Genomic DNA, 25,033 nt, shown 5'->3' on the forward strand with positions numbered 1-25,033 from the left:
TGGTTGTGGCTGACTCCACTGTTGGTGCTTTCCAATGATGACTGCTGCTGGCTACCAGGCCTGGACTGGAGAAGCATACAGTTAGCAGCAAGCACTCCTTAACCTGGCGGCAGGTTAGCCTAGTGGTTAGAGTGTTGGACTAGTAACCGAAAGGTTGCAAGTTCGAATACCCGAGCTGACAAGGTACAAATCTGTCGTTCTGCCCCTGAACAAGGCAGTTAACCCACTGTTCCTAGGCCGTTATTGAAAATAAGAATTTGTTCTTAACTGACTTGCCTAGTTAAATAAAGGTTAAAAATAAAAAAAATAAAAAAATCCTCCATATCAGCAGGCAGAGTGTTAACTGATTGTAGGTGAGAGGCCTCCTGAAAACAAATGAATGAAAAATATGAAATATGTAGGGGTAGCGCTCAAGTTATGACAATGACAAAGAAGACTGAGTGGAGATCTATTGAATTGTGAGCACCGAGTCTCTGTTCCAGATGAACTTACAGTGTCATAAAGAACATCAGTCTTCTCAGCGGCAGGCTCCCTGTCTCCGGCAGACCTTGTTGGTCTAAAGCTTTCCAGCTGTTTCTGGAGGTGTTGCTGGCGCTGTGCTCTCTGTTTCTGTTGCTCTCTCTGCTCTCGGTCATTGACAGGTCATAAAACAGGTGTTCAGCCACCAGTGGAGGCTGCTGAGGGGAGGACAGCTCATAATAATGTCTGGAACGGAACGAATGGAAGGGCATGAAACCATGTGTTTGATGTACATTATTTGATACTATTCCACTCCAGCCTTTAGCACGAGCCCGTCCTCCCCAATTAAGGTGTAAACAAAATGTTCATGTTAATTAATTACATTATTCATAATCATGTGAAACCCACACAACTTGATCATATATTTTACCTGAAATTGGTAGGATGTTGGACAGGTGCTTTCTGAGGCACACCAGAAGTTTTATCTGGCGCAGTTTCTCTTTTCTCTTCAGCATCTCCACATGACTGTGTCCTACAGAAAGCAGCCAGCCTCTCCAATATAGTATCCTGTGACCTTACATTGTCTCCATCTGTGACCAAATTGAGAATGAATTGATGACATCATTATGATAATAGCATTGAGTGTGAATGACAAGCTAGGTGCACACTGGTTACTCTACATCTACTAGTTGTTCAGCAGTAGCTATATCAGTGATACCTTAGAGTTACCCTATTGTCTACCTGGTTGTACTTCCATAGGTTCATCAGACACACTGCCTCCTAAAAAGAGTCTATCTGTTTGACGAGTCAGAAGAATCTGGTCCAGATCCCAGTGCTCCAGTGGCTGATAAAAACACAAAGGTACTGATTTGTAGGACATAAAACTTAATCAGTATCTATCTAACTGCAGAATGAAAATGACCAGAGGTCAACAAATACATGAGTTATTATGTAGTACCTTCTCAATTTATAACAGGAAACTTAAACTCACCTCAAAAGACAAAACAGTTTGACTATTTTGTAGTGGCTTTTTCAGAGCCATTTGGATCTGTTCTCTGTGTCTTTCTCAAAGCATTGAGTGACTCCAATGTGTTTTCTTCACAAGCTGTGTTATGTGAAGGGTGTGGTGATGTGGACTCAGTTGTTTTTTGTCTGTTTAGTGTGCCATGGCTGTGGTGCGCTGAGGTGTCCCCTTTCATCTCCACAGGAACATTGCTGCATGGATGGCCTCCTGCCCGAGCTGCATTTCTAATAGAGTCATGGCTGCATATCTCATTTACCTTATTACCTATGGGACTGGGCTCCTGGTGTGTGCCCTGCTGGGCTAAATCAGTGGCTTGATAAACTCCCTGGGGTTCAGTTGTAGGCTCTCTATATGGGCAAACGGTCTCCTCTGTCCAACACAGTTGTGGCTGTGCCACAGATATTAGAAGCTCCTGTTTGGGATACACACAGATACACACACAGTAACCTTGTCAAGGACTCTTCAGCAATTGGTGTAAACTTGCTCAGCTACCTAGCTACTTAAAGTTACCTCTATTTCAGAGTACTCCAATGACAAGACACTCTAGGCCCTCTGTGTGTTTAGGAAGAAGGGCTACTGGTCGCCGAAAGATGGATGTTTTAATTTTCAGACTGGAGAGTAAGGTTAGCCAAATTTCAGCTAACGTTTGATGCATTTATCTAGATTTACTCTGGCAAACACAATTCAAAAACAAATAAACACAACTCTAGTAGAGCAGCAAGTAAGTAGCAAAGTTCATACAAATTAAGGGCTTTTCATAGGGATAGCTAGCTAACGTTGTCTTACTGCTGCACTTGTTAGTTAGCTAAGTGCAGTAATCAAACTCACTGATGATAAAGAATCTGAATCAATGGACGGAATATGGGGTTTGAAGCTGTCAAAAAGAGCATTCCAACGCGTTGAAGGGTCCGTGTCCATATTGACATAAACTAATGCATCTATAAGCATCAAGATAGACCACTCTTATGTGAAAGCAGTAGCAGTCAGCTACACTAAGTTAGCTAAAGTTAAATAGCTGCTAACAACAACTAGCAAACTGTTGGTTACCGTAACAACTGAACTACAAGAGTGAGGAGTGCATATAAATTATAGAGGAGCACGTGTTGCAGTGCAGAAGGGATGGGACCTGGGGAAAGATGGTCAACATGAACATGTCAACATCTGTGATCGACTGCGAGTTAAGTAATGTATGAACCGTTCAAGTTCTGCGGTCTATGAATCCTGCAGTCAGAGCTGTGTTGGAAATGGGCTGCTGTAAAATTGCTCCTGCCCGCTTCTTCAAAAGGAAAACGTTATAGTGTCGTTATATGTAGGCCCTGAAAGTTTACTTCTCCCTCTGCTTAGAGTTCTGGACCATTGTGGTACAGGAGGAAGTGTTTGCCTTGTGTACACATATGGCCCACCTCAATAGCTGGGCCTCTGCACCTTTAATTTGTAAAGGCGGATATTGTTTACCTAGGGCCGATATCTATATTTGGTTGTGTGACCAATTCCTTGTTGAGCAAATCTGTCTCTTAAATATTTATTCAGAGGACAAAAACAAACATGACTTGTGTTTATTCAACAGATGCGTTTAATAGTCACCCATTCAAAGGTGGACTGCTTTGTCCTAAAAGAGTACTGTACTGTAAACTGTGTATTCTAGTAGGCTTACTTGCAATTTTTTGTGTGCAATGATTTAATGAACATTTCATGAAATATGAAACTAACTAAAAGTGTATGATGCAAAAGCTACACACTTGAAACATGTAGGGCCTAATTACCACAGTAGCAAAAATAATTTGTTACAATACATATTTTGAGAAATAATTAATATAGGCTAAATCATTGAATGTACAGGGAAATTTGTAGGCTAATAACAATTATTTTGAAATTATTGTCTTCCAAATGTCTGGCGTCTTTGACCCCTTCAGCAGTTCTTGAAATGTTCGTTGCTGATATCCCTCAGGTCATGGCCAACCAAGCCTGGAGGGCTGTTGCATGTTATATTGTTGTAGATGGTGACAACAGTGTGGGGTTCCTCTCCCTCAGCCAGGGTTTCCACTTGCCGGGGCACCGTCTGCGGTCTCCTCAAGCTGTAGTCTCTAAGGGGAAGGACACTGCAGTCACACTTCCAACGGTTCCCCGTCAGCCACAGTTGGTGTAGGGTATCTGGGATATCTGGTGGAATGCTGCTAAGAGCGTTATCTTTCAGGTTTAGATAGCGTAGCCTGGGCAGCAGCTGCATGGTACCATTGTGCAGGATCTCCAGCCTGTTAGCTGAGAGGTCCAGCCACGAGAGATGCTTAAAGGGCACGAGGGCCTCAGAGGGAAGTTGACGGAACAGGTTGCCGGACAGCAGCAGATAGTCCAGGTTCTTCAGGCCGTAGAAGGTGTGGGAGGTTAGGACCTCGAGCTTGTTGAATCTCAGGTCTAGTTGTTGTAGGCCTAAGAGTTCCACGAAGCTCTGGCGCTCCACCACAGAGATGTTGTTGTTTTGAAGGAAGAGCCGTCGCAGACCCGATAGTCCAATGAAAGCTTGGGTCGTGACCCTGTTCAGACAGCCCTTATCCAGGTGAAGACTGTGGAGCTTGGAGAGACCTTTGAACACTTGGTCTGGAAGACTGCGGAAACAGCTGCCAGACAGGTTAATGACAGCCAGGTGAGAGAGGCCCATGAAGGTGCCCATCCGGGCCTCCTGCACCTGGTTGTGCTCCAGCTCCAGAACCTCCAGGTGCCCAAGCCCCTCAAAGATCCTGTCCCCCAAGGCCTGGATCCGGTTGTAGCTCAGACGCAGTTCTTCAAGGTACTGCAAGTCACGGAAAGTCCTGGGCCTTAGTCCACTGATGGAGTTGTTGGAGAGCCGCAGCACATGGAGGCTGTGAAGACCAAGGAAAGTCTCATCGTGGAGCGCTGATAGTTTATTGTTTGTGAGATCCAGCCATCTGAGGGACTTCATACCCACAAAGGCTCTGGGTACCACCGTCACTATCTGATTCTGGGCCAGGTAAAGCTTTTGCAGTTTGGGGAGCTTCAAAAACACATTAGCCTTAATGACCTTCAGGTAATTTCCAGTGAGGTCCAACTCCTTCAGCTCGGTAAGACCTTGGAAGAGTTGTGGCTGTAAGTAAGCCAGCCTATTCCCAGCCAGCACCAGCTCCCTCAGGCCATGCAGGTCATGGAACCCAGTCTCAGGCAACACTGCTAATGAATTCCACCCCAAGTTGAGAAGCCACATATGTGAGAGGCCAGCAAACAACTTCTCCTCAATGCGGGACAGTTGGTTGTTATGGAGACTAAGCGAGGCGAGGTTAGGCGTGTTCTGGAAGATAGTGCCCGGCAACGAACGGATGCGGTTGCGCTCCAGGTGGATGTGAGCTAGCGACTTAAGCCCTCTGAACACCTGGGAGTCAAGGGACACCAGCTGACCGCTCTGTAGATTCAGAAAATCCAAGTTGCTGAGATCCTTGAAAGCGGTGGCAGGCAGAGTGGTGAACAGGTTTCCATCCAGCCAGAGGGAGCGAGTGGAGACAGGCACGTCAGAGGGGGCCTGGGTGTAGTTGCGTGCGCTGCAGTAGACATTGAGCTCTAGACTGTAGTCGTCATGCAGACAGGTGCAGCCCTTGGAACAAGGAATGGGCTCCTCAGTAGGTTTCTCTCCCCCTGTGTCAGGGTCTGGCAACACCAGTGATGTCCCCAGTACCCACAACACCAGTAGCACAATGGTGTGCATAACAGCTGTGGGTAGAGAGCAGAGGAAGTAAGCTCAATGTTGGTGCTCCTTATCTAAAACGACTTAATATGCTTATTCTCTTTGTAATAAACATGTATTTTCTCACATTTTAAGTCCTCCCTGAAAGCCAATCAATTAACCTCTGTACTCAGATTATTCAGATTTTACATTAACCATCAATATTATAGACAATGCCTAGGCCTATTTTCAATACTAAAAATACAAAAAAATATTTACTGCAAACATTCATTACTAAAATATGCAAAGCTACTATAAAGTGTACATTCATTTCTATTATGTGTAATTTTAAAAGATGAAAGTTCAATGAATCAGAATAGTTTCCACCTACCTTATATTTCAGCAATTTTGACTGAGGTAGACCGACAGACAGCCACCCACTAAACGAAGGACGTGTGTATTTGTGTTTGGAAAGGAAAACCTGCCTAGTCTTTCTAGAAAAAGTCAGACCCACTGAACTCTCAGAATTAACCTGTTCATACCCTATGACCAGCATCATCATCAGTCTTTCAATGAGACTATGGTCTTATCTCTCTCAAATATACTTTTTATACCTATGCCAACCTATCAGTATCTTTATAAGTACATTTTGAGTGAAAATTCTTAACTCTTTGATGTTCAAGAATTTAATAAACAAAATGCATTTTTCCCATGACCTCAGATTTGTCATAGTACATAACATCATTAATACCCCTAAAATTCATATTATATGAATGTCTACTGTACATGTGGTCTGACTTTCAAGTAGCCTTTTGCTGTTTACTAAAGCCAGGGTCCTGTCTCTGAGTACATTTACTGTAGATTTTGACTGATACAGACAGCATGGATGAGAGATAAGACAAACCTGGTGCTCTGAACCTGTGCTGGCTGAAAAGTAGCAATGGCATTTTGAAATGTATTACAAAAAGAGATTCAAGTTTGTACTTGCATTGTGCGTAAAAGCTTAGTATTTTTTGCCCGAATTTTGTCTTGTATTCAGTGCACTTTAGCCAATCATTATCCCAGGTAAAGGGAAATGTAGCTGTTTCTTATCTCACAGCACACACATTGACCAGCAAACAGACTCTGATGTTAAACGTGGGTTGACTTTCACTTTATTCTCTTTCTCTGTAGCTTGGTTTCGTGAACTTACTGGACTACCCAGAACCGGACGTGTGCCTAAGGACATCCAAATTCAATCAAATCTAACAGAAAACGGGACCATTGGCTAGACAATCCTGGACTTTGACAGGCGGTTAAGAAAAGACATGGGTATGTTGTGCAATGCCTTCTCTAATACTGGCAGGCATTACATGACATTGTTTTGTCACACTGAACATTTTAGTTGCTAAATTATATCCTAAACCTAGACTTAAGTAGGTATATCAGGGTTTTAAGACACGAAGTCATAATTTTGACACAGAACTGTCACCCTAGTCTTAGTTCTCTGTTTAGCTCAACAAGTTTCTCCTTTCACAATGTGATTGTTCCATGATAGTGAACAACATGAGACTTGCCTGAAGGGTGTTAGAAAGATAAAGCATCCCTAATATTTAAGCAGTGTGTTTAATGTTTATAATTGGTGGTGCTATTCACTTCTTTCACCACTAGAGAACACTGCTGCTCTGTTACCTAGGCATATGAGACATGTTGAAGGAATCCAAAAGCTCACTTTCTCTGAAAGAAAAGACCCTTCAGCATACAATCCAGTTATCCCAATCTGTTTACATGTTTTGAGATATTGTTTTACTTTGAATTATTCCAATAAGTTAGCCACCTTTCCACATACACTCTGTCATGGCAATGTTTCATTCAAGTTTGATTCAGAGCTTCCATTTCTGCTCTAGCAGAGGAGGCCCTTGTTTGCTACAGCGTGGTGTCAAATTAGAAAAATATGGAAAAACATTGTTGAGTTTTATGCTGTTAGATTGATTAATGAGCCGTCGCAAAAAGATATACCAGCTTATTTACTTATCCTATTTTTAAGAAATGAAGGGAATGGGTGTCATGAAGGAGTGTAAATCCCTGTACCGGAGGGAAATCTCCCATAGTGCGTCTTTAACAAATCCTGCTCCCCAGACAAACATCTCTAATTGGCTCACTCCCCTGCTCTCAACCAGCACAAAGGTTCCCTTCCCAGGTCTGTCAGCACCGGGAGAACAGGAGGCTTCATAGTGAGTGACAGAGCCCCAGCTGCAGTTGCAGTGAACGTAGAGCAATGTCTTGGGCTCTGCTGGGAGTCAGTGTTTATATACAGGAGGAATAGATACATTTCTCAGTCATATAACTAGCAGTGGAAAAGTTGGGAACTTCCTCAGCAGTGGTGAACAGACCTGAAGGGCACCGTGTCAGTGTGTGTTGGAGAATCCGTGCTGATAGCTACAATACCGCATCTTCCTTGTCTTTTTGTTATTCCTTCTGCTGCTCATGACTGTCTGTCAGAGAATGAATGCCCAGAGGGGCAAGTGCACTCTACTGCCTTCCAAATTCTATCCCAATAGTAGAAAATACTGCCTACCTCCGTTAGGCTAACTGTTGTGCAATCGTGCAGGCTGACACTGTTTTGATTGCTGGTTATGGAGCAAAGCTATGTTATATTTTACGATAATAGGGAAAATAATATTTTTGCCAGTTGCACAGACTTATTTTTTTACAGCTGCCTTCTTATACAGATTGTAGGCTAACTAAATACATTATATGTGGGGCTTTTGTATAGTGCAGGGCTGTTGAAGGTAGCCCAATGGCACAAGTCCCTTAAGATCACATGCAACAGCCATATTGTATGAAATATAGAATGTCGTCTTCCCTGGGATTACATATGCTGCTGGCATATTGGATTCTCCAGATGTAGGGAGCAGATAATAGGTATAATTTCATAAAAGAACATTACCATTCCTCCAGGTACTTTTGCATGGTTATTGCAAGAGATGACATCAAACCCAATCCATTGACAAGTGAGAGGGGGCATGGAAGCTTAAAGTAATTTCCTTTCTCTTTATACAGGCTATGTATGTAGAGGGGCTAAAGTCAAGGAATGTGTCGTAAAAAGTTGGTTTGCAGTAGATTGTAGCCTACAACTACACAGGTGAAGTGGAACAAGCTTATTTCTATTTCACAGTGATAGAACAGTACTGAATAAAAGTTAGGCTAGCGGCTTTGTGTGGAGCCGTGGGAGACGTAGGCTAAGAAGAGTTTACCTCAAGGTAATATGAAATAACCATGGAACTTTTTCATTATTTCAGGGATTAATTGTATTATCGTGTTACAAAAAAGTATTTTAATCTACTCAGAACATGAAATACTCCCCTCGAGAGATTAATTATTACTCTCCAAAGACAAGATTCTTCTGCCCTCAAGATAAGACTAATCTTCCCTGAAGATGTAAGATTATTCACTTGAAAAGGATGTTCCTGTAAAATTGAAAATTATGCCCCAACCTGTCTCAAAATGGAGAGGAACTGTCAGAAAGGGCCATGATCCCCATTTGAATCAAAGGTAAAGCAAAATGAAGCTGTAGCACAGAAAATACTTTGTAGGAATGAACTAACCTGTATGATTTTAAACGCTTGAATCAGTAAACATTACTTTGACCCACTGGTCTGCTGTTGAGATGAGTCCATATCACACGCCATCTGTTGGGTACATCCCACTAGGCCTATAGGCATTAGATGAAACCTGCAGGCCTCAATCTCAAGCAAAAGGACTTATTGGCACCAATGTTCCCTCTAATGTTTTGGGGCACTGAGCAAATTTTAGGTCTTGTGAGCGGAAACTTGAACCGTGTGAGAATTTTATGCAAATTCTGGCACGCATTTACAGTGAACACTGAGGCTGTACCCTTACAGTTTTAGACAGTAGCCAATAGGCTATTGTGGCTATTTGAGCATAATGTAGGCCTACCAACAAAACCAATGGAGCAAATCACATAACATTTTTACATGGAAATAGCTTTTAATTTCCAAGATATAGCCTACAGTAGCCTATATTTGGTGTTCGATGCAGGCCTACATTGTATGAGACTTTTAAGAACGTTTTTACAATATGAAGGGCTTGACATTGATTCATGATTTTTTACTAGGGTCTGTAACACCATGGGCCAAATAAGTGACTGTAAATTGCATTGTATTGTATGATGCAAGAAACCACTTTACAAAATAACAGTCATTATTATTACCATGCAGATAATTAGACAATGTAGGCTACCTCTCTGCCTATTGGCTTATTTACACATTCAAGCCTGCGTCAAATACAACACTTTAATTAAGACGTAAGCTTTTTACCTGACTGGCTTTTCAAAGACTTCTTGAAATGTAGCCTACATGTTTTGTGCTCTTGTAGGAAGCAGTAGCTCCCCATGGCTGACCTATACTTATCTATAACTGGGCTAATAACTCGCCAACTAGCAAAGAATATCAACAAATGTGCACATGCGCGGCTCTGCGCTCTGATCTGAAAAGGGCTTTCAATCGCGGGTAATTGAAAGGCCGCTCTTGGCCTACCCCCGCCAATAGAATTCTACTCCTTTGCGCTCTGGCTCTGCCTAGAACAAAATCAAAGACTAAATCTTGCAAAGTTAGATTTGTTTTGTTTTGCTGATATAATGTTGATTCGATCACAGAAAAAACGTTGATCTATATAGTCTAATCTAATGGGGCGAACTCAGTGAAGTTCAATCTCTTGCGTCTCTGTGCGGTCTGGCATTTCTTCTGCACAGCAGTCCTGGAGGAGGTGCGCACAAGCGCAGTTTAAAGGGAACATTGATTGGCACCAATTAATTCCATCTAACTTGGATGGTGGATGAAGGCAAATTTTCACAATTTATAAGAACAGAGGCGTTCTTTCCTGATAGACAATCAAATTGACTCCCGGTTTTCGGTATGAACACGTCTGACAGAGACCTATCCATTCGAGAGCTCTGAAATGTCCAGCTGTGTGAGCCAAAGCCATTTGAACCATTTGAAACATTAGTGACTGTAATCATGCCATTCAGCCTCATACTCGGCTTGGGAGGTAGATCATGGTGTGATGAGAATGATTGTGACTATGTATGCTCTCTCCTTCATGATTTCCCTTGGTTGGAACCACGCCAAGCTGATTGCTGGTCAGATTAGAAAGGAGGTCCACACAACCCTATTCAATTAGGAACCCAATTAATTTGGGAATTGAATTGGTCAAATGTAGCCCACTTTGAATCCATGTAAGCCTTAGCTAATACATTTCTCACATACACTTTCATATCCCTGGATGATTTTTAACCATCGTCACATGCTGTAACCTGTGCCTCTGACCATTAGGCAATCAATCAAGCGTTGATAGAGGCATGATTCAGAGAGCAACAAAGAACCCAAATCTGAGGTGTGACCTTTTTACATTGATGCTGATTGGTGTGTGGTCTGTCTGATTGTTAGAGAAAAAAAGAAATCTGCCTTTCATATAAGGTTTCAAACCCTCTAATGGTTTCCTAGGCATTCATTCACCCTTGACAAAAAACCTTTCCACACAATGCCAACTCAACCAATGCATGATGGGAGATAGGCCTATCTGTACAAAGCATTGAGGTTTGGTATTGAAATGTGTTTTTATAAGTAGGCTAGACTGATTGAAATGTTTATTAGCACATTAGCAGCTGATTTGATCTCTAAGCCTCATATCTGAATCCCCCCAGACCCACTAGTCAGGATATGCCCATGATTACTCATACTGTACCTCCACTCTTCAATACCCAGAATGTCTGTTGAATACAGGAGGCTTCGTTGCTCTCTGCTTGTTGGGTGCATGAAACACAAAGTGTTATGCTTAGATACGCCGACCAATTCGACTGTAAAATTGCAAGACCAATTTATGTCCTTTTATTCTTATGCTCATAGGCCATGACGTAATTGTGGACAAGCTGTGTTCTATGTTAAATGGACATATGTTATAGCGCTGCTGGGTATGGTACATGGGTTGGCAAGCAAGGTATGTGTCTCAGGGCTAGTTGGGATATGCAAAAAACACATTTCACACTCGTGTACATGTAGTACATGTAGTGAAACAGGCCAAATATATGCAACCTCTATTTGGCCTTTGATAATAGTCCATTAGAGAGTCATTCGTCTTGTGAGAATCTAGCCTCTAATAGCCCTTAATAACAGTGTTCTTATCTTACCTCTGTCATGGTGCTGCAGAGTTAATGGAAAAACCTTTTACATTATAACACATTTTTGTTTCATTGTCCACAAGAGCCATCTCCCATTTAATATAATAATACTATATAGTATAATACTACTGTATATAATATACATAATATATGTCATTTAGCAGGCAATTTTATCCAAAGTGACTTACAGTAATGTGTGCATACATTTTACATATGGGTGGTCCGGGAATCGAACCCAACGCGCCATGCTCTACCAACTGAGCTACAGTTGACCTGATACATCCCACTTATTTACCTGATTAGTATGCTGTACAGGACAATGGGAGATAATTATTAGGAAAATGTAATATTCTGAAGAATGAATTTGCAAAACTTCATTTAGACAAAACATTTTCCCATTTTAGACTAATTTACATACTTTCACACTTTATTAAGTAGACATGCTTGAGGTGCACCCTCATAGATACAACCAGCCACCATTTGGTTGATTGGCATTCACCCTCTGCTTAGAACATATGACTTCAGTGTTCTAAACACAAGCCCCTGGTGTTACAGATTGAACTGCAACATGGAGTGTTACACTTCCCTTTCAGTCTCTGTTTTCAGATCCTTTTTTATTACAGTATTTTGCTTCTTGATGAGATTAATTTGTCACAGTAATATTGAGTCCCCAGTAGGTTTTTCATACGGCCATATGAGTGCACATAGTAGCCTACAGTATGAATTTGCATACTGCCTATATTGAAAAAGGAGGGGGCATTCACATTTCCAAACTACCAGCGGCCCCTTAAAGCTCAGAGTTTCTAAGAGACCGATGGAGCAGACAGAGCCCCATGGACACTGTTGCTGTTGGCAGGTCTAATGAAACCCTGGATTGTGTGTGCTACCATAAGTAATGAGCTACGATTCTTCTGTGGGACCCATGACAGCCACTTCCCCTTTTGTCAGTCATTAAATCACCATGTGATAAGCAGACAGTGCTTGGGGGATCCATTAAAAGCATGTTGTCTAGAGCTTTTACTCAGTCTGATAACCCTAGTCAACCCTTCCCTATAACCAGATTCCAGAGCTGTACCACTGTCCCTTGTGAACACTAAGCATCCACATAAAACCTAACAGCTGCATGTGTTTAACAGAACCTTGGAATGAAGTGTTTTACAGGCTGATGACAGCCTGACAGAGCAATAACACTACAGACTATATAGTTTCCCACCGTCTGTATTTGGTGCAGTGGGCCTTTGGGGCATAAATGCTGTCAGACCATCCTGTTGGACTCATTTATTGCATGATGTCCTATGAGCATGGGGGACACAGCACAACAGTTGTGCCCAGCCCTGGGGACAGTCACAGCTAGGAGAGAGCCCTAGGGATGCTGTCTCTCTCTTCCACATCAGCAAAAGGATGTCCACCACATAGAAATCATCCCTCCCCCGAAGATACAAAGAGGACCAGTTTTTTTCCTTGCCACTGTTATTGCCGTGGTTGGATTTAATTGAATTGTTTTCTTCTGTCCTTGCGCTGTCATAAAAGTGTGAAGGAAACGGTGTCGTTTCACCAGTAGAATGAAGACTTTGTGGAAGACACAGAAGAATCGGAAGAGTCGTGTCATGGCATTCAACAAGGAAGAGGCCTACATATGATGCATTTTTTATTTGTTCTTTCTTTTGCACTCTTTTGAGTTTAGTACTTGTCTGTTGCTGCTGCTTTGTTGAGCAGCCACCATTGTGTCTGGGAAACCATACACAAAATGAATAATTTGACCAAATATTTAGGATGAGGTAATCATTTCATGGAGTCTGTGAAGGAAGAAACCATATGGAAAAAGTGTTAAGATTGATTTTCACCAAGCCAAATGAATTTATTGTGTTAGAGGTTTCATGATGCTTGTATATAAACCAAAGTAGATCATTTTAAGATGTTGAGCCAATGGGAAGTTGAGCAAATTGAAACCTTTTCTTCCCAGGCATAATGCAAGGTGGGGTAAGTTTTGCCAAGAGACCACTTTTCTTGGACAAGCTGTTTTTAAACTGTAATCTTTACATTAATTCTGATAATTTCCTGGGATACACAACATCCTGAAACATGTGTAGATATCTTTGTTAGAAAGAATACTATATTTCCCTTGACTGAGTGATGCTAAATGTAAAAAATGGCTAAACTTACCCCAATCTCCCCTATGTCAATTTTGCTATAATTAACTTCAAAGAAGGAGTAATAGGAAATGCAAAAGAGTTACAGCCTACACAGTGCTCTGAGACACGAGGAGACAGCAAAACCAATGTAAAACCATGGGGGGAAACTTCTCCTGCTCTGAGTCCTCTCCTTCTGTCAGTGTTGACTTTGAATGCCCCCATAGCCCATAGCCCATTTACCCATTTCTCTCTCTTTTGTTATGCAACACCACCACCAGGTCAACAGTGCCACCCACTGTTAGGAGGTATTTTAGATTAGAATACCATCTAAGTGACTCTCGCTCCAATATCGTGTTAAAAAGAACTGGTCTAAACCCTGGCATTCAGTACCACCTCAGTCCTACTGACAGTTAAAGACCCCCTCCCTTCCCTCCGGCCGCCCCTGCAGCGCTGTCACCCAGCTATAAATACCCCGTCGTAGCCCCCTTCCAGCCCTGGCGAGGAGAGCTCCAGGAAATGAGAGATGTGCGTTGGCTTTGTCTTGACATCTGGAAGGCACCGGAACTCAGCCGTTCGGATCGTTGTAACCACAGCAAATCAACGCAGCTGATGACCCAATTATGCCCCTTGAATCGGCCAATTAGCTGTGTGGGAGAGGATGCATCCCTGACATCTCTTCCTGCTCTCAGACCCCAGGAGATGGGCAGTACATGGATTTCCTTTGCAGCATTGGAAAGTAGAAACGCCCAATTAAATCATTCTTACTTCTGTGTTATGTTTCAAAGCATATCCCACATAATGCAATTGACCAGGACAAAAAGTAAAGTATGTGTTAATATCAATAATAAGCAGTTTGGCCACCACCTAGAATAGAGCATCTTATTTGCAGCTCCCTTTCTGATCTGGAAGTACCTTGGAATTATGTCAACACCTATACATCCTAAAGAAATCTGCCAAAGAAGGCACAGACTCTGATCAGACTATTTCAGCGCTTGCTTACGCAGCAGGAAGATAAAAAGTTATACCTGCCCAGAGGCTCCAAGCCTCATCATGGTCCATTCAGTGGTGGAACTTTGTTACGCTCTCCACATCTGACTTGACAGACACTGGTTCACTGTTTCCTGTGGTGCTACTTTCTGGTGTAACACACTTGAGAATAGTCTAATACTTAGAGAGAATAGCTCTCTTCCCCCTGTTCCACCCTCAGGCTGGTCTTGGTAGGGCTGTGATGTACTGTACTGTGCTCTATCCCCAGTGGAGTATCTGCTTTGCAGGATGGGGCTTCCATACCTAACAGGGCCAGTAGTTTCATTCAATTTTACAGTAGAGGACTATTTCAGTGCAGTGGGCAGCTGTTAGCAGATAATAATCCATTATGCAGATGTTGCTATGGCCACAAGTGATATAAGGTTTACGTCAGTAATGATTAGCCTATACCCTACATTTGTAAGTCAACGCAATACTGATTTAAGTTTACAGTTGACTAAGGATTTGCATAGATATGGATGCTTTACCATTTGCTATCTGTTTATGAACACTCAAGCATGGGCCTTATGACAATGTTTAGCTGAGATTACTGGGGTTTTATGTGTGGAAACATTTCCACAAAATGTGTGATCTAGGCCTTTATTACTCATGAGTGGAGAAAAATACTGGTCAGCAGAGAGGACAAAATACTCCTCAGCTCCCCCAGAAGGATTATTTTACTTCTTTTTATTTTTTTATTTTATTTTTTGCTGTAGAAAACTGGCTCAAATTAAGATCCTATGTCTATATAGTGTTTCTTTTAGTATCTAAAATTTGTTCTTCTGTCATCGATTATATGGAACACATTTTCCCCCCCAAAACTGAAAGGCTATTCTGATAATAGTTACGGTACTAGGCTATAGTTTGAATGTTCAATGTGTGTCTGTATTTTTTGTGCACTTTATAGATGCTTGTGTCAGTTTGTAAATCTCTTCACACATTTTTGTTATAGGAGTGAGACTCTGAAAATATGTCATTTTTTTCACTTCAAAGAGGGAAATTAATTACCGGTAAAGATAAGAAGGTTTTTACTTTAGACTTTGAAATTACACAGGGTTCAGGGAACAACTTCCCTTCAAATATATTTTGAATGTAGGGTGTGCAGGGCAATTTAGAAAAAGTGTTTCATGAAATTGAATTTGGTCACAGGCAGTTTTCAGATACCTATGGTTGAAGTTGCCCTCTCATATTTACCGCTCTTGCTAAGTAATTCCAGGTTTCAGCTCTCTCCGAGTCTGTTATCACTACGAGTGACCTGAACGTCTTGGATTTCCAATCAACCCACACAGGCAAGGGGACTATTCTTATTCAAATCAGTCCTGAGAGAGGACCTGATTCATAAAACGTTGTCTGCACACTATTTTTAGATTGAAATAGAACAGAATAAAATAGGACAGGAATCAATTCTAGTTCAGTCATAAATTTATTCAGATGAGTTATCTCCAAGAGGACATTTGCATTATGGGTAGGCCTATTTGAAGCATCCCAAGGTGTGTAGAGCAATTTCAGAAATCGCTCATCCTTCTTTATCTACCAAGTGAAGCGTGTCTGATGGGTGTACCCAGACGTATGGCCATTATTAAGCCAGCTGTTTATTAAATTAATGAGTAAATGAGTGTGCGTGCTTAAATGGTTGACATTATTTCCTCTCTTTTCTCAATAAAGAGCCACTCCTAGATGCCATTTGGAATATTCTCTATGGGGAAGATTGCTTACCGTTCAGGATACATTTAAAAAGATAGGGAGACTGTGGGTGAATGGGAATTTCCCTCTATCTGGTGTGACACACGTCGCACAGTAATTTCATACCGGTCCTTGCATTCGCTTGTCTCCTGTCCTTCAGCTTAAGCCAGTGTCATACCTTACGTCAGAATCGATCTTGTTCCTACATGCCGATAATAGGTTTTGACAGTTGGAGATATATTCCTGGAGTGAGTATCCCTCTGGCTTGCAACCCTAGCTGACTTGAGTTGTAAAATGACGAGGGTGTCTGTGAGACAGGGTTATCTGATTCATGTCACAAACACTTAGTTTACATATGGCATTCCTCTATGATTGGCACCCAGCCAAGAGAGGCAGCCAACCAAGTAAACGTGTCATGTTCCTATGGCTAGTAAGGGTCGGACTGCTCTAAACCATTTCCAGTTCAGTCAGGACATGAGGAAATGCAACAAATAAACACATTTTAATTTTTAACGCAAACAATTATTCACTAACAGTGAAAGATTGACTGACTCACACAGAGAAATGGAAACTCATTCAGCTCACCAGTAAGACAATTTAATCCCCTTTTAGCCCCGTGTACTGAAGTTCATCTGATATGCATGCACCGAGCTGTCGAATCACTTAACACGCTTGTCCTGTCAGTGAGAAGGAGACCTCTGAGGAGTCACAGAGAGACACACTCACTAATGTGTTAGAGAACTAGGGACACTAGGGAGTCATGTCTGAATAGGTCAAATCACAGACAAGGAATAATTCAGAAATTGGCCTAATGCAAATGATGATGTTAGAGGAAAGCCAGGGTCATCCCTTGTCCCGGACCCTCATTATGATGACAGACCTGCTAGAGAGAAAAAATATACAATTGGAGTATGACATTTTGAGTCTCAATTCTTCAGTAATGAAACATTGCTTAGACCGATGTTACTTATGTCTACTAGCCTATACACAATCAGCCCTGCCCTCCAAAGGGGTGTGCTGTTTCCAACCAAGTTTTTGGGCTGTATCAGAGTTAAACTTGCTACAGATTTTTCTGCATTCCTTGCTCCCTCACTAGTTCGCCTAATATTTGTTTTCATCATGTTCAGTGCTGACGTCAGTTCTCGTTAGAGCCGGTCTTTTGTCTCGCTAACAGTCTGTTTTGAAAATGCAAAGTCATTTCCAAAGAGACAGATGGATGACCATGGGAAAGGGAAAGTTGCCATTGATGTTGCTGATAACAAAGTTCAAGTGAAATGCAACCAGCTGAACCTTTCTATCTTTAACCCTCATCAATATGCACACACACACACGCACGCACACACACACACACACACACTCACAGGCTTTTATATTACACCTTTCATATCTAAGTCAGCAGAGCATTGATTTGTTTAAAGGCGCATTGATCTGACAAAGACTTATCCAAGGCCCACATCCCAGAAAATTGGTTCTGTCTCGCTTAAGTGCAGTAACTCATTGGTTTTGATCCAGATTAAACTTTGAACAAATTTCATCTTACAATGTATTATTAAACTTTATTTCCAGTTGATTTCTGGCACTTTCCAGTCGTCTGTGTTCACTTTCTCATGCTATTTATATAAATGTTGTTTTGTTGTCAGAAAAAGTCTAATCCCCTCACCAGAGGGTGCAAGTGCTTGATGAAAGCTTTGGTGGATAAAAATATGTTTGTAGGCTATCTGGGAATGTGTAGACCTCTTCCTGTCATTAGGCAAGTGCTGCAGCTCTTCAGAACACAAGTGTAAAAAAACTGTGAAGTGGCTCTAACTTCACAAATGGCCTTGTGTACCGTACCTTTAAAATTGTATTATAAAGGTACAGTACACAAGGCACATTACAAGGTATTAAACATAGTACTTCATGGGTCAATATTCATCCCTCAAACGAGAGCTGAAACCACCTCAAATGCGCTATTATTCATGTGGAAATGGGTTGTGTTTCCAGCACAGGTTACCCTGTTAGCACAGGGAATTAGGGATTGGTTGTTGATGGGTGCCCCTGGCATGGCTGTCTCTATCCTGGCTGGTAGCCTGGGTGTGTGTGGTGGGCTGGGGGGACCAGGTGGAGGGAGAGGGAGAGAGGAGCAGGTGGGAGCCCAGAACAGAGCAGCAATATGGGCCACAGAGTTCTGCGGGTGCCGCTCTCACTGAGCATCCTCTCTTTGATCTCTTGGCTTATTAGCATCCCAGCAAGCGACTCCAAAACCTCCAACCATGATAATGAATATCCCTGCATCCCTTGTGGCTACGGCAGGGCCGTGTGGTACCGTGGCTCGGCTTGTCTGAACATATGCTCTCCCTACATACTCACTGTATTACTCCTCTTGTCCTGGCAGCCCTATTGGGTTGCTTCAGGCAGACAGGCACATTAATGTGTAGTGGAAGAAGGTACAGTGATCATGGAAATCTTCATCATTATATCTATCTGATGCTACACAGGCTACACATGGAGATGTGCAATGGAATAAGGAAGGATCTTGTTTGTAATGTCATATTGGCAGATCCTCAGATGAAACATAGTCAAGTTGGGGTGTAAGTTAAGAGAGGGCAGTAGTGAGAGTCGTAAAGGCCTGTAGGCCCCCAGAAAGTGGCAGGGCCCAGTGCCTGCCCTGGCTAGACTACATCCTAATATCCTACCATCAGACCTGATGTGGTGTGTTGTTTTTGGCAGCCCAACACAACGATCAGGCAGGCTGTTTTATGAACAGTATGAATATTCAGGGCCACCGCTGTGTATGGAGAGGGATGCACTTGAATGAGCTGGAAGGGTTATAATTAATGCCATAGCGAGCTGGAAAATGATTTACTTTTTTAGCCTGTTTATCAAACGCAGCACTCCCCTCCGTACACCCCCTTCCGTCAACTCGTTGCCCAGGGTGATGAATAACATTACATTATGTTTTTACTGAGCCGACCCCCTCCTGGATGACATAAAACACAGACTGTTGTTATGATTCTGTAACCCATTTAAATTGAGTCCAAAGCTTTTAAACATAGAAAGACCCAATCTTCTACCTTAAGACCTAATCGTCTACCTGCGCCATTTCCCGGTTGCAAAAATTCAAATAGTTCGCCTAATTTCAGTTTATGTGACAAAACAAACAATTATAGTGTAGAAAATCATTGTACCATCTAAACCTCTGTGAAATATATTTTCCATAACCAAACACTTTGTATTTTCAGCTGTTTGAAGCTGATGTACAAAACCGAAAGTAAAGGACGCAAAAATGGAACTCAAGCACGGAAGCAAAGAAATAGCTCACATAGAACAGATCTACCTCTACTTAGACTTGTTTTCAATGAGAATGACAGATCTATAACTCACATTTTTATGTGATTTTGGTTGGGTTGCCCAAAAAGTTACATATTGCAGCTTTAACAAATAAAGAAGACCTAATCATGCTAGAAATTACAGGGCTTGTGTTATGGATAATATTTATTTAGAAGTAAATACTGTATGTCACTTTGTCACTCATTCACACTATCCATTCAGATATGTTTATCCAAGAATCAACCAAATCCTCCTCGTCCCTTTCCTCCTACCTCACCATTATACAGTAGCTCCTTGAGTCATGATTATGTTAATGTAATTACAGTGTCAGTCATTTGGCTGGCGTGCCCAAAACTAAAGCATGAGGTAATAATGAGCTTATCACGGTGATGATAATCACACGTCAGCCCCATCATAGGGCCAATTAATAGAGAAACATCCCGCCCTCTGTGGTCCTATTGTTGTTTTCTCCCTTCAAGGCCCTCACAACAATAGTGTGACACTCTAGAATGCAGCTTGCCCATTTAAAACCATCCTACAGGATCACCCACCCCGTCCGTCCTCACTCATTTCACTACAACCCTCTCCCCACGCTCCCAATGATGTCGATCATAACACCAGTCACCCTGCATACTGCCGTTTCTGCTTAGAAGACTGTTTTCATTCCCAGGAAGCCCACCTCAGCAGAAGTCAGGAAGGAAAGAGGGAGTCTGACAGTACAAGTAGCAGGGGACGTGAAACTAAAACTACAGCAAATGAACTGTAAATGCAATCCCATCCTTTGTTAGTCAATGTGTTTGAATTATGGGTATACGGTGTCAATTATGCAAAATGGTTACCCTATATTCTCAGTTTATTAGGTACACCCATCTAGTACGGGGTCGGACCCCCCTTTGCCTCCAGAATAACCCGAATTCTTCGATGCATGGAAACGTTGCTCAATTGGTATCAAGGGACCTAACGTGTGCCAGGAAAACATTCCCCACATCATTACACCACCACCAGTCTGTACCGTTGACACCAGGCAGCATGGGGCCATGGACGCAACAGGAACCGGGATTCGAAGGACCATGCAATGTTTTTCCACTCCTCAATTGTCCAGTGTTTGTGATTGCATGCCCACTAGAGCGGCTTCTTCTTGTTTTTAGCTGATCGGAGTGGAACCTGGTGTGGTCGTCTGCTGCAATAGCCCATCCGTGACAAGGACTGACGAGTTGTGCGTTCCGAGATGCCTGTTGTGCTGCAACGTTATTTGCCTGTTTGTGGCCAGCCTGTTAGCTTGCACGATTCTTGACATTCTCCTTCGACCTATCTTATCAACGAGCTGTTTTCGCCCACAGGACTGCCGCTGACTGGATGTTTTTTGTGTGTTGCACCATTTTCTGTAAACCCTAGACACTGTTGTGCGTGAAAAGCCCAAGAGGCCGGCTTTTTCTGAAATACTGGAACCGGCGCGCTGGAAATACTGGAACCGGCGCGCCTGGCACTGACGACCATACCACGCTCAAAGTTGCTTAGGTCACTTGACAATTCTAACATTCAATTGAACAGTAACTGGATGCCTGTCTGCTTGCTTTATATAGCAAGCCACGGTGTTCCTAATAAACTGTCCACTAAGTGTATCTGTCAGAGTCTAGGTGATGTGGGTAAGGCGGAGTCAGGCGCAGGACACAGAGATGAGTAATAATAGTAACTTTACTCAAAAATAATCTTCCAACAAGGAGAACGAAAATCCAGAATCACATAAACGAGACAACTGACAACAATAAACACGCACAAAACCATGATGACTCCAGAGGGTTAAATAGGGAAATAATTAAAACGTAACGGGAACCAGGTGTGTACAATACAGACAAAACACATGGAAAAAGAAATGTAGATCGGTGGAGGCTAGAAAGCCGGTGACGTCGACCGCCGAACGCCGCCCGAACAAGGAGAGGCACCAACTTCGGCGGAAGTCGTGACAGTATCCATGTATGTGTACAGATTTCTGACAATAACGAAAGTAACATGGAGAAGAAAATGGCTCCTCTTTCTAGTCTAGTTGAATAGTTAACTTGCATTCACTTTAAACTGCTAAAGTACATCGTCCAGGAAGAGACTGCTTCTCAAAGGGTAAATCAGATCTACAGTACGTGCCATTAAGTTGCATTTCAAGGCAGTTGTTTTTCTGTGTTCTGCATTGTGGTACAGTGGGGCAAAAAAGTATTTAGTCAGCCACCAATTGTCAAGTTCTCCCACTTAAAAAGATGAGAGAGGCCTGTAATTTTCATCATAGGTACACTTCAACTATGACAGACAAAATGAGAAAAAAAAATCCAGAAAATCACATTGTAGGATTTTTTATGAATTTATTTGCAAATTATGGTGGAAAATAAGTATTTGGTCACCTACAAACAAGCAAGATTTCTGGCTCTCACAGACCTGTAACTTCTTCTTTAAGAGGCTCCTCTGTCCTCCACTCGTTACCTGTATTAATGGCACCTGTTTGAACTTGTTATCAGTATAAAAGACACCTGTCCACAACCTCAAACAGTCACACTCCAAACTCCACTATGGCCAAGACCAAAGAGCTGTCAAAGGACACCAGAAACAAAATTGTAGACCTGCACCAGGCTGGGAAGACTGAATCTGCAATAGGTAAGCAGCTTGGTTTGAAGAAATCAACTGTGGGAGCAATTATTAGGAAATGGAAGACATACAAGACCACTGATAATCTCCCTCGATCTGGGGCTCCACGCAAGATCTCACCCCGTGGGGTCAAAATGATCACAAGAACGGTGAGCAAAAATCCCAGAACCACACGGGGGGACCTAGTGAATGACCTGCAGAGAGCTGGGACCAAAGTAACAAAGCCTACCATCAGTAACACACTACGCCGCCAGGGACTCAAATCCTGCAGTGCCAGACGTGTCCCCCTGCTTAAGCCAGTACATGTCCAGGCCCGTCTGAGGTTTGCTAGAGAGCATTTGGATGATCCAGAAGAAGATTGGGAGGATGTCATATGGTCAGATGAAACCAAAATATAACTTTTTGGTAAAAACTCAACTCGTCGTGTTTGGAGGACAAAGAATGCTGAGTTGCATCCAAAGAACACCATACCTACTGTGAAGCATGGGGGTGGAAACATCATGCTTTGGGGCTGTTTTTCTGCAAAGGGACCAGGACGACTGATCCGTGTAAAGGAAAGAATGAATGGGGCCATGTATCGTGAGATTTTGAGTGAAAACCTCCTTCCATCAGCAAGGCATTGAAGATGAAACGTGGCTGGGTCTTTCAGCATGACAATGATCCCAAACACACCGCCCGGGCAACGAAGGAGCGGCTTCGTAAGAAGCATTTCAAGGTCCTGGAGTGGCCTAGCCAGTCTCCAGATCTCAACCCCATAGAAAATCTTTGGAGGGAGTTGAAAGTCCGTGTTGCCCAGCAACAGCCCCAAAACATCACTGCTCTAGAGGAGATCTGCATGGAGGAATGGGCCAAAATACCAGCAACAGTGTGTGAAAACCTTGAGAAGACTTACAGAAAACGTTTGACCTCTGTCATTGCCAACAAAGGGTATATAACAAAGTATTGAGATAAACTTTTGTTATTGACCAAATACTTATTTTCCACCATAATATGCAAATAAATTCATTAAAAATCCTACAATGTGATTTTCTGGATTTTTTTTTCTCATTTTGTCTGTCATAGTTGAAGTGTACCTATGATGAAAATTACAGGCCTCTCTCATCTTTTTAAGTGGGAGAACTTGCACAATTGGTGGCTGACTAAATACTTTTTTGCCCCACTGTATATAATGATGAAATATGAAAGTGAAGTTATCTATTCATATAGTTCAGGGAGTGAAGTGTAAGGAATAATGCAAGAAACATAGCCAGTGGAAAGCTACTGTTATTTTTTTACATTTCTTTTTACGAGTGTTCCCTACTGCTGTGTGGGTCGGGAGGTTTAGCTAAGGGGGAGCTACATTAGAGACTGACAATAATTACAGCTTTCTTTATTTCCAAATTTAGCTCATCTGTGTCTGCACAAGAGGAACATTACCACCTCCTGTTACTAAATGTAAATGTCTTTTCTCTGTGTGAAGAACAGTAGCTACTGACTATATAGAAGGTTAAGTAACCTTCCCCTATATTTCTCTTTCGACCCTTTAACATTACTGACTGTCAGTAGTTAGACAGTACACTTTTGAAATGACTGTATAGTTTGAGTTGTGTGTAGAAGAAGGTCACAAAAGTAACATTTGTTATGACAGAATAGTTAATTTTTAATTAATAGTATTGTAAGCATGATTCCTTACTCCCGTGCTACACAATACCTAACATCACATCGTTTCAAAAGGAAACAATAGACTGCATTTCGAGGAAATCACCAATGTCGTTGCACTTTGTGGTTGCAAATGATAAGTACATGTTGCAGCAAGGCTAATTTGTTGAAAATAAATCAAGTAGATAAGGCACTATGACGGAATAGAATGGAGAGTGAATGAACACTGCCTTTTCCATTCTCAGAGACACAGAGTAGCAGTGTCTTGTGGCCTAAACACTTCCTGTAGATACAACGCGTGCCAATAAATCAGATGGGAGTGGGAGTAACAAACGGATTAGCTCTCTCGTCCCCCATTTAATTAGCTCCCTTCATGCTTATAATTAATTCCCCATTTTCTATAGTCTTGTTTCAAAGTCACACCATAAATAGACTCAATGGGTGACTGTGTTGAAAACTGTATTTTCATGTACTCTCAATGTATCAGATATGAGATGTGCTGGGGATGGTCCCCATAGTAGACTCTGGTACAAAAGCTATACTATAGTACAGTTCAGTCTGAATATTGAATGGTGGTGTGTACCTGTCTTGTGTATTCTTCAGTGCTGTGCTGCTGTTGCATGGTATCTGACCTCGGTGGTTGCAGCTTTTCAGAGGTGAATCACATATTCATGATTTCTTGAGTGAGGAGGCTAGAGACGAGGCTGATAGAAAAATTATATTTTTGGGGTTAAGAGTCTGTTGAAAACAAATTGCTGGGAAATACGTTTGGGGGAAATGTGCCAAGTTGGAATTGCACATATTTGTAGATGTTTAAATTGGTGTGCTTTCAGAACTTCACTAAAGAGTAAAATATTCACATCAAAGCTTAACTCTCACTTCCATGTTATGCTGCATCCTTTCCCACTGGTTCTGCATCAAGTCACTCTTAGACAATTCTAGCCTTTTGTCCTTTTGTCTGTGTTTTACATCTGTAGACAATATGAAGTCTGATTGATCTTACTTTCTTTGCAGTTATTTCCTGTATATTAGTACAAAGGAGTTTGGCTGAAGACTTCATCCTTTATTGTGTCTGATTCTATAAATATTCATGGTCGGCAGTCATCAATGGCCAATCAGATCACAATCGGAACTAGCAGGTAGTGGCTTCAGAATATTCATCAGCACCTGCTTTCTAAGGGACTCTTTAGTTAGAACAGAGCATCAGTGTATGTACGGCACAGATTGATGGGTATATTTCCAATGTAGACTATGGTGTGCTTTTCTCCCCTTTCTCGGTCTAT

At 42.1% G+C, this 25,033-nt stretch overlaps 1 protein-coding gene across 1 annotated transcript; it reads right to left on the reverse strand.

The window, feature by feature from the left end:
* Positions 1-3,024: 3,024 nt before the first annotated feature.
* On the reverse strand, positions 3,025-5,680 carry LOC120036724 (insulin-like growth factor-binding protein complex acid labile subunit). The gene is made up of 2 exons (XM_038983098.1): positions 5,545-5,680; positions 3,025-5,200 (listed from the first exon to the last, which is right to left on the reverse strand). Exon 2 carries the CDS (start codon positions 5,193-5,195, stop codon positions 3,393-3,395), a length of 1,803 nt encoding a protein of 600 aa, XP_038839026.1. The 5' UTR covers positions 5,196-5,200; positions 5,545-5,680; the 3' UTR covers positions 3,025-3,392.
* Positions 5,681-25,033: the final 19,353 nt, after the last annotated feature.

This window comes from Salvelinus namaycush, chromosome 3 (assembly GCF_016432855.1).
Source record: "Salvelinus namaycush isolate Seneca chromosome 3, SaNama_1.0, whole genome shotgun sequence".
Taxonomy (NCBI): Eukaryota; Metazoa; Chordata; class Actinopteri; order Salmoniformes; family Salmonidae; genus Salvelinus; species Salvelinus namaycush.

Bases quoted from the DNA above. Each gene is read 5' to 3' on its own strand.
- LOC120036724 (XM_038983098.1), bottom strand. From the start codon at position 5,195: ATGCACACCATTGTGCTACTGGTGTTGTGGGTACTGGGGACATCACTG.